Source organism: Mus pahari, chromosome 4, assembly GCF_900095145.1.
Source record: "Mus pahari chromosome 4, PAHARI_EIJ_v1.1, whole genome shotgun sequence".
NCBI classification, from domain to species: Eukaryota; Metazoa; Chordata; class Mammalia; order Rodentia; family Muridae; genus Mus; species Mus pahari.
In genome coordinates this window covers 94,178,949-94,193,249 of record NC_034593.1, presented here as the reverse complement: position 1 = coordinate 94,193,249, position 14,301 = coordinate 94,178,949, and the positions used below count along the sequence as shown (strand labels likewise).

Here is a 14,301-nt window from a genome sequence, read left to right as displayed (position 1 = left end):
AAAAAAAAAAAAAAAAAAAAAAAAAAGGAAGGAAGGAAAAAGAAAGAAGCTTACAGTGTTACAGTCTTTGTTTTGAAGTCAGGTTTGAGGTAAAATATGTAACTGACTTGGCCACTGTTGCATTTATTCCCTGTAGATGATTTTCTGAAGCCTCATATAAGGACACATCCGGAAAACACAATTGCATTAAGAGGTGTTAATGTAACACTGACGTGCACTGCAGTGAGCAGCAGCGATTCACCCATGTCCACCATATGGCGCAAGGACAGTGAGATCCTGTATGACGTGGATATTGAAAATTTTGTTCGTTATCGGCAGCAGGATGGAGAAGCTCTGGAATATACTAGTGTCTTGCACCTCTTCAGTGTGAACTTCACAGATGAAGGGAAATATCAGTGCATTGTTACTAATCACTTTGGTTCTAATTATTCTCAGAAAGCCAAATTGACTGTAAATGGTAAGGAATTGTGCTACTGGACTTTTAAATTTTTTTTTTTATGTATTTCTAGAATAATGCCTGTCACCATGCCTGTCTGGCCATGCTGTTGGGAAAAAGTACTTTGAAGTATTTTTTTACATCTAAATTATAAGTCTCAATTATAAATCAATTTAGATGTAAATTGACAAGAAAATTGGATCAGACCCCACATTTGGAGGGCCCTTAGTGTTACTTTGTCTTGACTGTGGCACGTGGAAGGGGCACACTCATGGGTTACCCCTGTGGCACGTGGAAGGGGCACACTCACAGGGTACCCCTGTGGCATGTGGAAGGGGTGCATTCACGGGTTACCCCTGTGGCACGTGGAAGGGGCACACTCATGGGTTACCCCTGTGGCACGTGGAAGGGGCACACTCACAGGGTACCCCTGTGGCATGTGGAAGGGGTACACTCATGGGTTACCCCTGTGGCATGTGGAAGGGGTGCACTCACGGGTTACCCCTGTGGCATGTGGAAGGGGTGCACTCATGGGTTACCCCTGTGGCACGTGGAAGGGGTGCGTGCACTCACGGGTTACCCCTGTGGCACGTGGAAGGGGTGCACTCACGGGTTACCCCTGTGGCATGTGGAAGGGGTGCACTCACGGGTTACCCCCTGCCCTCTGGCCTACATTCTTCTTTGCCCTCGGAGATGCTTTACTTCCTTTTCTGTTTGTCAGAAGACATTCTTTTGTGGTCCCAGTTTCTTTCAAAACCACAGTTCTCAGAAAACTATGATTTTCTTTCTCTCATATTGTTTGCAGTGTCCTCTAACACTTGAGAGACATCTCTGGGTCTAGTCGTTTCTATAGCTCTCTGGATATAGCCAAAATCATTTTGAAAATAAAGCTGTCCTAGTAGTTGTAAAACCTTTTCTAAAGCAGCTTGGTCTGTCTGTTACTTGAGATGGAGTAACGCCTGTGCTGTAGCAGAGCGCTGTACATGTGCCCCGTGCCTGTGTTTCTTTTTTTAACATTTCTAGCTATGTTTTCTTTTCTTTTTTTTTTTTAGATTTTATCTTACTGTTTTGTGGGTATTAGTGGTTTGCCTTCATTTATGTCTGTACCGCATGCATGCCTGGTACCCACCAAGGCCTACAGAGGGCATTGGATCTCCCAGGACTGAAGTAACAGACAGTTGTAAGCTGCCCTGTGGGTGCTGGGAATTGGACCTGAGTCCCGCAAGAGCAACACCTGCTCTTAACCACCGAGACAGCTCTTCAGCTCTGCAACCCACTCTCATGTTTCTTAAATGAGGTTTTGAAAAAGCATAATTAAAGAAATCAAACAAAAACACGTCCTATTAACATCTGCTGTTGTTAGATTGGGAAGCATCACTCAACTGTCCTAAGTGAAGGGGTAATACTAAGCACAGAATTCTAAACTGGCAATCAAAAAAGTTTTCGGCTTTCTCATTTCCTTCTTCCCATCAGCATGGTGAAATGGGCATGGTATGTATTCTAGAAGTATTGTGTTACTGTGCTGCACACACTGATGGGCTGGTGGGAAAGACGGTTGCAAATGCTGTGTTCGTTGTCAGTTCAGGGAATATGGTTTCTCAAAGAAATGGAGCATTTTACATCAGAATTCTGCCTGCTAGATTTGTGTGCATATGTGTTTTCCTTTTGCCTACTTTCTCTGTACTGTTTTTGGAACAGAGATGCCGTCTTTTTTGAAAACTCCGATGGATCTAACTATTCGCACTGGTGCCATGGCAAGATTAGAATGTGCTGCAGAGGGGCATCCTACGCCTCAGATTTCCTGGCAGAAGGACGGTGGCACTGATTTTCCTGCAGCCCGAGAAAGACGCATGCATGTCATGCCTGAGGATGATGTCTTCTTCATTGCCAATGTGAAAATAGAAGATATGGGAATCTATAGCTGCATGGCACAGAATATAGCAGGAGGCCTCTCAGCAAACGCCTCACTCACAGTGTTAGGTACGCTTTCTTTGTTAGGACTGCTGCTTTACTGGAGCCTCTGAGAGCTATGCATGGCTTGGAAAGGCAAGGAAAACCATTTGGAGGTTTTGGTTACATTTTTTTCCTTCCAAGACAGGGTTTCTCTGTATAGCCCCAGCTGTCCTGGAACTCATTCTGTAGATCAGGCTGGCCCTGAACTCAGAGACCTGCCTACATTTGCCTCCCAAGTGCTGGGATTAAAGTCATGTGTCACCACCATCAGGCTTATGTTGTTCTTTTTTTCCTACTTTATTCAGGGGTGTGTCAGCTGAAGATATGAGTGGGTTAAATGACACACACCTTGGAACATTCCCAGGGCATAATAAGCCTTTATCACAAGCTTCAGATCCCCTGATTCTTTTATATTTCCCTGTAACATTTTAATTCATAGTTTTGTTTTTTTTTTAAACTGTTCAGCGGATTTGCATTGAGAGTTCTGCTTTTCCTAGAAGGATCCTAACCATTTGATACAGCTACCTACAAAACCTAAGAAAATTTATATTTTCTTTAATTAAAAATGTTTAGTATCAAAAATGATTTGTATTCTGGTTAGATTTTCTATCTTATTTTCAGTATGTTCTACATAATCTTAATATTCTTTAAAAATGTCTTTTTCCGTGCTGGATATTATGACACAATCCCAGTACATGCAGAAACAAATGAGAATTACATTAAGTTTGAGAGTGGCCAGGTTTAAATAGTGAGTTCTGGGTCAGCTGAGGCTACACAGTGAGAATCTATCTCTAGAAATTAGAAGAGAAAAGAAGTGTTTTCCTGAAATTTTTCTCTAGCTCGTGTTTTGTTTTAATTGTTTTTGGGTTTTGAGACTGGGTCTCATAGAGCAAAGGCTGGACTTGAAACTGCCTCCACCTTCCTCTGTTTTCTAAGGGCTAGGATTAGAGCTGTGTGCCTCGTTATTCTTAGTTAAAACGTGGTTCTTTATGTAACTCAACCCAAGGCAATTATGCTGTCCAGGTCTCTGTTTTCTTAGATATCAGAGTTTTATAGGGTCATCTTCTCCTTCTCCTTTTCTTCCAACTTCTCCTTTTCTTATTTTTCATCTTCATCTTCCTCCTCTTCTCTCTCTCTTCTTTTTTAAAGATAGAGTCTCTCACTCTATAATCCAGGTTGGCCTGGAGAACTCATGTCTTACAGGTGAGCCACTCTGACCTAGCTGTCAAAAACCTTTAAAATAAGTTTCTTAACTTGGATGCTGAGGCAGAAGGGTCAAGAGTTCTTGGTCAGCTTGGAGAACCTGCCTCAGAAACATTAGAATCCCCTGCACTCACTCACTGGCATGTGTACCAGGCTGGTGAAGTGCCCACTCACTCACTGGCATGTGTACCAGGGTGGTGAAGTGCCCACTCACTCACTGGCATGTGTACCAGGGTGGTGAAGTGCCCACTCACTCACTGGCATGTGTACCAGGGTGGTGTTGTGCCCACTCACTCACTGGCATGTGTGCCAGGCTGGTGTTGTACCCACTCACTCACTGGCATGTGTACCAGGCTGGTGAAGTGCCCATTCACTCACTGGCATGTGTGCCAGGCTGGTGAAGTACCCACTCACTCACTGGCATGTGTACCAGGCTGGTGAAGTGCCTACTCACTCACTGGCATGTGTACCAGGCTGGTGAAGTGCCCACTCACTCACTGGCATGTGTACCAGGCTGGTGAAGTGCCCACTCACTCACTGGCATGTGTAACAGGCTAGTGTTGTGCCCACTCACTCACTGGCATGTGTACCAGGCTGGTGAAGTGCCCACTCATTCGCTGGCATGTGTACCAGGCTGGTGTTGTGCCGAGCTAGTGTCTTGCTCTGCTTTACTTTCTTTTTTTCCTACTTTACTTACTTGCTAAGGTGCCTAGATGGCTGTAAACTATTACAGCCCTGTATCACCACCATCAGTTCACATTTAGATTTTTTTCTGTTTTGAGTCTTTTGTGTATCTGAAACATTACCTGTTAATCCTCATTAAACTCATACTTTTCATAGTCTCATTCTATAGGACTTAGGCTATACATTTCCTAACTATTTTTAACCTTCTCCCATTAGAGACACCCTCGTTTATTAGACCTCTGGAGGACAAGACGGTCACCCGAGGTGAGACAGCGGTATTGCAGTGCATCGCTGGAGGAAGTCCTGCTCCTCGCCTCAATTGGACCAAGGATGATGGGCCACTCCTAGTAACAGAAAGACACTTCTTTGCTGCAGCCAATCAGCTTCTCATCATTGTAGATGCTGGGCTAGAAGATGCTGGAAAATATACCTGCCTTATGTCTAACACTCTTGGGACAGAACGGGGACATATTTACTTAAATGTCATTTCATCCCCCAATTGTGACTCTTCTCAGAATAGCATTGGGCATGAGGATGATGGTTGGACCACAGTTGGCATTGTCATCATTGTTGTTGTCTGCTGTGTCGTGGGCACTTCTTTGATCTGGGTCATTGTCATTTACCACATGAGAAGGAAAAATGAAGACTACAGCATCACAAACACAGGTAAGTGGTACCCAGATGACACTTGGCACGTTCTTAAGAATGTAGGATTTAGTAAAACATAAAAAAAGCTGGACTACTGTGATTGGTTGCTTGATAAGAAATGTTAGGAAGTTTTTTGACAAAATATCCAGCTTCCTTGAGATAGTAGAACCTATTTGGAGAGAGAGTTTTAAGAATTTTTATATATTGTATATACTTACCCTAAAATTTACCTCTTAGGATTGCATTACAGGTGTATTTTCTTGGTTTTGTCCGCTTGTTTGTTTGAGACAGAGTTTCTTTATGTGCCCCTGACTGTCAGCACTTGTTCTGTAGATGAAGCTGGCCTTAAAGTCAGAGATCTACCTGCCTCTGCTTCCAAAGTGCTGAAACTGAAGGTGTGTGCCATTATGCCCAGCTTGTTTTTAAAAGGATCTCAGTGCTGTCTCAAAAAACCAAAAAAGGATCTCAGTGTCTATAGCCTGGAACTCATAATCTGGCCCTTCTCCCTCTCCCTCTCTGTGCTGGGATTACAGGTTCAGTCAATCATGCCTCACTGGGTTGTGTTGTGTTTTGTTTTTGTTTTTGTTTTTTTTTTTCACCTTCTTTCCTTAGAGCCTAAAGTTCATTTCCACCATAGTTTTGCTGTAGAGTCAAACCCTTGTGAGTTAGTTGGTCTTTTGCCCCACTCATCCCAGGATCCACAAGAGAAGGAGCCCATGTAGAGAGATTGTGAAAATGTAGCTATAGATAGGGTTTTCATCTTTAGGGTTTGTTTTTTTTTTTTTTTTTTTTCTCCTTTTGGTAACCCTCTCACCTTCAGCTCTTTGCCAGTGGTTCTGGGGATTGAACCCACAGCCTATACATGTTAGGCAAGTATTTTACCACTGAGCTATATCTGAAGACTAAGTAATACTTCCAAAATGAAACTCTGAGAAGAACTTTAATAATAATAAAAAAAAATCTAAGGAAAGTATGAAGAGCTATTGGGATCCCAAGTCCATACCATTTTCCAGGCCAGTGTTAAAGTGGGGCACACCAGAAAATTGCCTTCTGTGTATTGACTTCAGCTGCCTGAGTTTGAGAGTTACAGATGTCTCTTTACAGAGGAACTTAATTTGCCTGCAGACATTCCCAGCTATTTGTCTTCACAAGGAACATTGTCTGAACCACAGGAAGGCTACAGCAACTCTGAGGCAGGCAGCCATCAGCAACTTATGCCTCCTGCCAATGGGTACACGCACAGAGGCACTGACGGTAGGCACTTCGCTGTTTGTAGTTACAATTTCAGCCTGTATTACTGGGATTATTGTTCAGTGTATAGTTTCTCCATTAGCCTGAGCAATATTTTAGGATAAAACACTCAGTACATTTAACTTTGTGCAAAATAGAATGAAAATTGTCTATAAAGTCTTAACAAGAGAAGGCCATCTTACAGAAAGAAACACATTACTCTTAAACAGGGAAGGAGGACAAAACTAAGGTTCCTGGGTCTCTCTCATGACCAGAAGAGATGATCTAGAAACTCATTTCACATCTTTCTCATTCCTTTAGTTATCCTTCTGATAACATCCAGAGGCATTTGGTTCTCCTGTTGACAGGTAGATACTGTAAAGTTTAAAGGGCAAATGACTTTCAGACTGCAATGGAGAACTTAGAGGGCTATAAAATGTCCCCTGACAAAGTGACTCGGCCATTATCTCTTCACACCCTCAGTTCTGTACAAAGTGACAGGCACAGGAGAGAGGATTTGACTAGGGATAGCTTGAACAGCAACTTCTCTTCACTTCTTGTCTCATAAAAGTAACATGGGCTCTCGTATCATAGCAATGCCTGTTTTGCTTTAGTTTGCTCAAGCCACACATGTGTCTTAGAGGTCTAGGCCTGTCTTGGATCCCTTGGTTGAAATTTAATCTCTTCCTTATCAGAAAATCATCTGGGTCCTTCCATGTTGTTACTAGGTGGCACTGGTACCCGGGTGATCTGTTCAGATTGTTACGACAATGCCAACATCTACTCGAGGACCAGAGAGTACTGCCCATACACCTATATTGCTGAGGAGGAGGATGTGTTAGATCAGGCACTCTCCAGCCTCATGGTCCAGATGCCCAAGGAGACATTTTTGTCGCATCCTCCCCAAGATGCTGCTAATCTGGAGAGTCGGATACCATCAGCGGAGAGAGAGCCATCTGCCTTCCCCACCAACCATGAGAGGATGACTGAGAGCCTTCCCTTCTCACAGAGGAGCAGTGGTAATGGGTGCTTTTGTTCTGTTTTGAGCTTTTGATTTCACCTGCTCTGCCTTTCTGTTGTATCAGTAGCTTGGCATGTAAAAGGAAACAAGCAAATTAGTATACTAGAATAATTGCCATTAACTAGTGTCAACTAGAGGTCTTTACATCCTCTCCCACCTTCATTTAAACAATAGAGGTTTGAAGTGCTAAAAATAGAGCAGGAGAAACCTAAACCGTTTTGTTTGATTGCTCTACTGTCAAGCACTCTCAGCATGTTACCCACGTCAGTTAAAACAAGGCTCTCTCTGGACCATGCTAGGGACTATTCTCAAGCTGCTCATCAGCTGTCCCTTCCACTCAGAGGAAAAGCACTGGGGAGTGAACAGGGCAAAAACGACAGGGTCACAGAGGAAGGTGAGTGTAGGGTTGTGTTCTGGCAGCAATAAATGATGGAACGTGAAACTGAAGATGTGCTCTGTCAGAGACCAGTGCTAAAGACTTTTTGAGAGGAATAGGTTAGAAAAGAGCACTGTCACTGACAGTAGTCACTCAGCTTTACATTCGTTGTCATGAAGAACTAAGGTGCAATACGTCTGGTAACCTGTGGGATGTCTTCATTTTGAGTCTGGTTTTAAGTAAGGAGTCATCGTCACTTAAATGACAGTGCCTTGGTGCATTGTCCATTCTATGCCTAGGGTACTCTAATGAATCCTACACAGTGTGTGCTAGGGTTTATTAGTATAACCTTAGAACTTGTTAGACATGCAGTTGTGCTCCCACCCTAGACCTAGTGAATCTGAATCCATATGAAAACCCAAGGATTATTTATATGCTTTGGTTTATTTTGTTGTTGTTGACAGTGTCATGCTCAAATTCAACAGTACCCCTACCTTAGCCTTCCAAGTGCTGAGATAACAGGCAAACGCTGGGATTATGGGCACGTGGCTCGTGGCTTATATTAAATTTTGGGTTTGTTTTATATGTGAGTTATGTATGGATGCATGTGCTTGCAGGAGCATTCGTGTGCATGCAGACACATGCATGGGGAGACTGAGGAGGCCCTTTCACATGCTTCAGTAATTCATAGACGGAGTTGATTTTGGGATAGGCCAGCTCAAAGCCCTGGGTCTGGGCCCGGGGGGGTAGCTGAGTTGGTGAGCCTGCCAGCTCTCCTGTACCCACAGCCCCAGGGCAAGCTGTCTGGCACTGCTCTAGCTAGGCCACCCAGTGCTGCCGTCAGCAGGAGGCAGGGTCTGCTCTCCTGTTCTCATGTCCTCAGGGCCAGCTCACCCACACCTCCAGAGCCAGCTCCACTATGCTGTCCAGTCACATGGGCCCATGCTTCCAAAGTGCTGCAGCCTGTGAGAGACGGGGTCAACTCTCGCACTTTCACACCCTCAAGGTTGGCTCACCTGTGCCTTTGCCATCAGGGCCAACTCCACTGTGTTACCCAGGCAAGGTACAGGGCCCACTCTTCTGAGTGCTATGGCCAGTGAGGAGACAGGGCCAGCTTTTCTACTCTCATGCCCTTGGGGCCAGCTCTTTCAAAAACTGAAGTTGATAAGGGTGAGGGGGCCACCAGGGCCAGCTCTACTGTACTATTCAGGCAAGTGGACTACCAGCTCTCATGACCCCAGGGCCATCTCTCACAACTGCTGCAGGTGGTGAGGGGCAAGGTGCAGGAGGGCATCACACCCATACTGCCTCTCAGCGGGGCCAGCTTTCCTGTGCTCCCGGTCTGCTCACTCGGGTGCTGCAGCTGGTGAGAGGCAGTTACAGCCTAATATCATCAAGGCATTTTCCTAATTGAGATCCCTTGCAATAATTCCAGCCTGTGTCAAGTTGACATAAAACTAGGCAGCACAATTGTTTGCAGAAAAAAGGTGCTAAAATGACAGTGAAAAAGAACAGCATGACTTCAGAAATTAGCTTGTTAGGTTGGTTGATCATAAAGGCCTGGTAGTTTGTGGTTCCAGTTTTTATCTTGTTGTTTTTAGCATTGGCATTGTGATCTTTGTGTCTTTATCAAGGATCCTGGGCATCTGACTTTCTTTTGAGTATTGGATTAAAAGGATACTGGGGGGCTGGAGAGATGGCTGAGGGAAGGGTAAAGGGAATTTGTTGCTTTCACAGAGAACTTGAGTTTCATTCCCACCAGCTATATGGCAGCTCACAACCATCTGTAACTCCAGTTCCATGAGATCAATGCCCTTTTCTGGCCTCTTCAGCCACCAGACAGACACACATGCAATGCACAGACATACATACAAACAAAACACTCACACATTTGGGGGAAAAGCATATCAGGCTTAAGGAAAATAATTTTGAAATTCCAGCTATAACTGATGATATTTCTTGTCTCACTCTCATCCTCAGAAATATTACAGCGGCCTCTTTGGAACACGAACAGAGAACTGGGCCTACTTCCCTTCTCCCAGCAGCCTGTCCTTGAGTCACCACAGCTGACAGAGAGGGATCCAAACTGCTCTTCACCTGTGTCTTGCCGCAGATTACATGACCATGCTTTTGATTTTAGTAGGACTCGGAGCATTCAAGATGGTACTGAGGGCACATGAAGCCCATCTAAGAGGAAGTCTGAGCAAAGACTCAAGCTAGTTAGTTTACTACCTCAGAATTGAGAAGAAAAGTCAGTATTTGTATTTCTCTTTGCTTCGAGTTACATCTGACCACATCAGCGTAGCTCTGGTGTTTGTTTGGGCTTACACCTGGCAAAGAGAAGGTAGTGGCTGACAGAAGTGTACCACAGAAATGTGTACCACGTTGAAAGTGCACAGCCCTGGCAGAAGACGATACGGGCAGGTGTCCTTCCTGATCCCCACCGGGATGTGCCCAGGCATGCACTGCCTGTCATAAGAGTCATTGCTGCTTAGTCTACTGAATCGTTCCAGTCCTCAGAATGGTCCCGAGGAAGCGTCTCTACTTTGATATCCTGCTTTGCTTGGAAAAGCATGGGGCAGAGATATTTTCTGAGCTTTCATAACAAGGATTCTCCAGTGGTGTTGAGCAGAGAAGAGCTGCTGAGGCTTTGATATTCAAGGTCTTCAGCTAGAATCTAAGTTTCACCAACTGGTAGTACCAGATCAAAGGTTTTTGTATTCTTGTGTGTGTGTGTGTGTGTGTGTATGTGTGTGTGGTGGGTTTGTTTTGTCTGTATAACTGGGGATGTCATTGTAAATATATGTGCATTTATAAATAATTTTTCTACTCATTGTGTGTTGGCTACAGTGTAAATATTTTTGATATGCCCAAATAATATATAATATCTGTCTGGTTACTGTATGGGCAGCAACTTCTCCAGATCACAGATTTTACATAACTTAGTGTAGTCAGGTCTGCAAAGTCTGTTTAAAGTTGTAGAATTGTGTGTCATCACGTGTATGTATAAAGGCAGGGTACTTAGTGATCGTGTGCTCATAGACTCAGTCTTGGTATAATTAACTGCCTGCTTCATGCCTGAAGTTCTGTGCATCTTGTACTTACCGTCTCTTTACAAGTGCCAGGTGATCCTCTTGTCTTGCTCTTTCAGAGCCCAGTAGTGTTGCCACAGCCCTGTGAGCACAGAAGATGACTTATTTCAGCAAAATACTTTGATGACAAGGAAACCAAAGATTGTTCTTTTTTATGTTTACTCTGTTTTCAGTCTCCTTCACGAATGTAGCATATTAAGAAGGGAAGTGTGCTCTTGGGAGTAAACACACAGAAGCTCCTGTACTCTGTCAATTTAGTGTGGTTCTGTCTTTATACAAGTATTATTTAAGCCAAACAGCTTTCTGAATTTTTGATAGCAAAAAGCTTTATGTAAACAAAGAATGTTAACACTAATGAAATGTCATGTGCTTTCAGTCTGTCCTCTGAGTATAATACCAGCTTTCTGCTCTCAACTTTTAAAGGTGTCTATTTATAAGTAACTGTATATATCTAGAGTTCCAAACTCAGTTTCTTAGCTTTTTGTCAGAAAGTTCAGGTGAATTTCTGACATGTTTTTCCCATGCTTTTTTTTTTCAAACCTAAGTTTTCTTCCTCAAACAGCAGCACTGTTTGCTTTTGAAACTTTCGCTTTTCATTTAAATTGTCATGTTTTCTTCATTTCCACTGTGAACATTTAAAGTATATAGTGCTCTCTCCTGTTAGACTATATGCCTTCTTCCTTTAGGCTGTATTCCAGGTTTTCCTGGGATGACAAGGCATTAAGGGCCTGCTCCCTTGGCACTGCTCTGGCTGGCTGTGTGTCTGAGTTTTACTGATAGAAAGAGACTGTTTATTAGCTGCTCTAAGCTGCTCTCCAGCTCCCTCCAGGAACCAAAGAGGATTGTGCCACTTGAGTAAAGAGCTGCCTTTGTGAACTGTTAGCTAGATCAAGGATGATGCTGCTCGATCTAACTTGAGCTGTATTTATCTTGCCAATACTAGACTTAATGGTTTAAGACATGCTCAGGGGAGGAAAAAAATGTTCTGCTTCTAAACACTGTCAGTAAACAAAAACTCACATCTGAATTGGAAAGTCATCTTTTGTCCGGAAGCTGCTGCTCACAGGAGGCTCAGGATAGAGGTATACAGCAGCTCATTTATAGCTAGCCATCCTACTTTGTCTGTGGTCAGAGTTCTGTGCTCTCATGGAGAGCCCAGGGTGGTCAGGGTAGAGAGCAGGCCCTGACCTGGTCCTCCAGAAACACTTTACCCTAGATATCACCTCCAAGCTCCAGCTGTGGCCCTTCTGCTGCGGTGTCCGTTGAATCTCCTGAGAATTGGGGAAATGTTGACTTGCTTGCTCTTCCAGATCCCTGGCTTGCCTAAGTAACTGATTAGGAACCCATTTACGGATGAGAAGAGCCTGCCTCTGCTCCTAAAATAACACCAGAAGATTCTTACCCTAGAGAATTTGGTTACACATTTGACCAAGTTGTCTCTATTCTCCTAGCTATAGGACTAGTGTCTGCTTAGTTAACAAAAGAATCTTCTCTGTGTTCACAACTAAAAACATGAAATTATGGCATCATTTTTCTGAAAATCAAAACAAAACAAAAAACAAACCAAAACCAATCCTGTATTTCAGATACAAATGTCAGTGACAATTTAAGTATATGTTGTATTATACATCTTTACTTTTGGTGGTTTTTTTTTAATTTATTTTTTTATTTTTAGCAGCCACTGGCCTTGAACTCTCAATCTCTTGTCTCTCCCTCCCAAATGTGGAAACTAGATATGTCTGGCTTGATTGATTTTTGTTCTTGCCTATGGAGCCAGCTGGAGTGGTATTGGTATTACAGTGTTCAGTTTATGTTTTATCAAGTATGTGAGGATGGCCTTTTCTCATGACATACTGCAGGAGTAAGGAGTAGTAACAGGGGACGTACGTGGCTTTTTCCCTCAGGACTGGGATTCAACCTTCAGGTCCCTGAATGCCGGTGCATGTCCTCTCACTCAACTCAGGCCCTGTATTTGTTCTCCTTAAGTGAGATATAGTCCATCTTTGGGCCCTTTTCCCAGTCTTTTGGCAGTCCTAGGGATTAAACCTATAGCTTCCTGTATACCAGGCAAATATTCTACCTCTGAGCTGCAGTCTCAGCTGAACTGTTGTTCAAATTAATGGTGGTTATAAGAACAATGGGGCCATGAATAGTTGAGCTGTTTGTTTCTGTTAGATCTCTTTCCCAGTCCAGTATGGAGGTATGCACCCATCTACTTTCAGCTTTTTGTTTGGAACATGGTTAAATATACAGCAGTTAGTCTAGATTTCCTTTTCCTCCCCCCCCCCCTTTTTTTGACATCTGTCTGGTTCATTGGCAGAATTACCAAGTTTCTGAGGTAAGAATGTATTGGGAACATCTGAAAATGCAAGAATTACTTGCAGGTTTGTGAGGTGGGAGGTGAAAGGGTTGGTGTATGATGTCCTAGGAATCAAGCCCAGGCAAGTGCTCTCGAGGTAGGTGTGCTGTAAGTTAGGGTTTGGATCCTCTCCTTCTGGTTGCACATTGTTTCCTCGAAGTCCCGATAATTAGGGTGAAGAGCAGCAGTGACTTTGTCTGTGCATATTGTTGGGTGCAAAGTGATCTTGTAGCACCTGTAACTGTTTTCAAAGAGGAGCTGATCTTCAGGTGGCCAAGTGCCCTTGAAGTATACCTGACTACTGGTGATACTTCAACCCTGCGCGACTTATACTCCCTGCTGCCCTCTGGTCTCTTGCCTATTAGAGGGTGTCAGGCTGAGCAGCCGTGGTGAAAGAGAAATAGAAGCCAAGTGGTTCCATGTGGCTGTTTCCTGGTATCCTTTATATTTTCTCACATAAGAATGTATATTTTACAGAGCATGTGTTCGTCCTGTCTACTATAATGTCAATAAAGCTAAGACATGATTCTCTGGCTTTCTCTTGCCTAAAGTATAGGAATGAATAGTGTATTTTGTTTGGGCCCTTTTGAGGGGACTTTTCAAGTAGTTAAGATGAGGTACTTGCGCACTCGGGAGACAGAGGCAGGTGGATTTCTGAGTTTGAGGCCAGCCTGGTCTACAAAATGAGTTCCAGGACAGGGCTATACAGAGAAACCCTGTCTCGAAAAACCAAAAAAAAAAAAAAAAAAGGATGAGGTACTTGCTTTTCTCTAGCTTTCTGAGCCTGATGCTGGCAGCGCCCTGGAATGGAGCTGTGCTGGGAGTGGGTGGCTGGGGGCACGGTATGTTCTCCTGCTTGTCCTTCTGAGGTCCACTGCAATGCTAGGTGCTGGGAGACAAATGGGCTCAAGAGTCATGAAAGTGTTCTTTGCAAGGGGGGAATTTGAGAGCAATATTTTCTAGTCTGGTTTGGTTAACTTGGTATTTGAGGAGTGTCAGTATTCTGTACCTTTGTTGCTCTACCACCTCAGGGTTTGGTCTCTCTGGGGTGTCGGCTCTTTGGAGACTGGCCTTGTCACATTGATCTCATTGTGCACATCTGCCACACTCTGGGAAGCACTCGTCTGAATCTCCCAGCAGTCTGGGGGCATAGCTCAGGCAGACAGCTTTAATCTGCATTATGTAGTTATGGAAAGTGCTTCATATACCTAGTAGCAAGAAACCACAAGGCAGTGCTGGAGCGATGGCTCAGCGGGTAAGAGCACTGGCTGCTTGCTCTTCCAGAGGTCCTGAGTTCAG

General features: G+C 43.9%; 1 protein-coding gene across 2 annotated transcripts in view; it reads left to right on the top strand.

Annotated features, from left to right (window-relative positions):
• Positions 1–13,526, top strand: part of Lrig2 (leucine rich repeats and immunoglobulin like domains 2) — a 57,974-nt gene extending 44,448 nt beyond the window's left edge. The window contains exons 13-18 of one of the 2 annotated variants that reach the window (XM_021195763.1): positions 137–457; positions 2,135–2,416; positions 4,493–4,942; positions 6,050–6,178; positions 6,883–7,173; positions 9,532–13,526. In XM_021195763.1, the coding sequence (XP_021051422.1) occupies positions 137–457; positions 2,135–2,416; positions 4,493–4,942; positions 6,050–6,178; positions 6,883–7,173; positions 9,532–9,731 (1,673 nt within the window). In that variant the 3' untranslated portion in view covers positions 9,732–13,526. Of the gene's footprint in view, positions 1–136; positions 458–2,134; positions 2,417–4,492; positions 4,943–6,028; positions 6,179–6,882; positions 7,174–9,531 lie in introns of both variants that reach the window. The other variant, XM_021195762.1, reaches the window with a different exon arrangement.
• Positions 13,527–14,301: the final 775 nt, after the last annotated feature.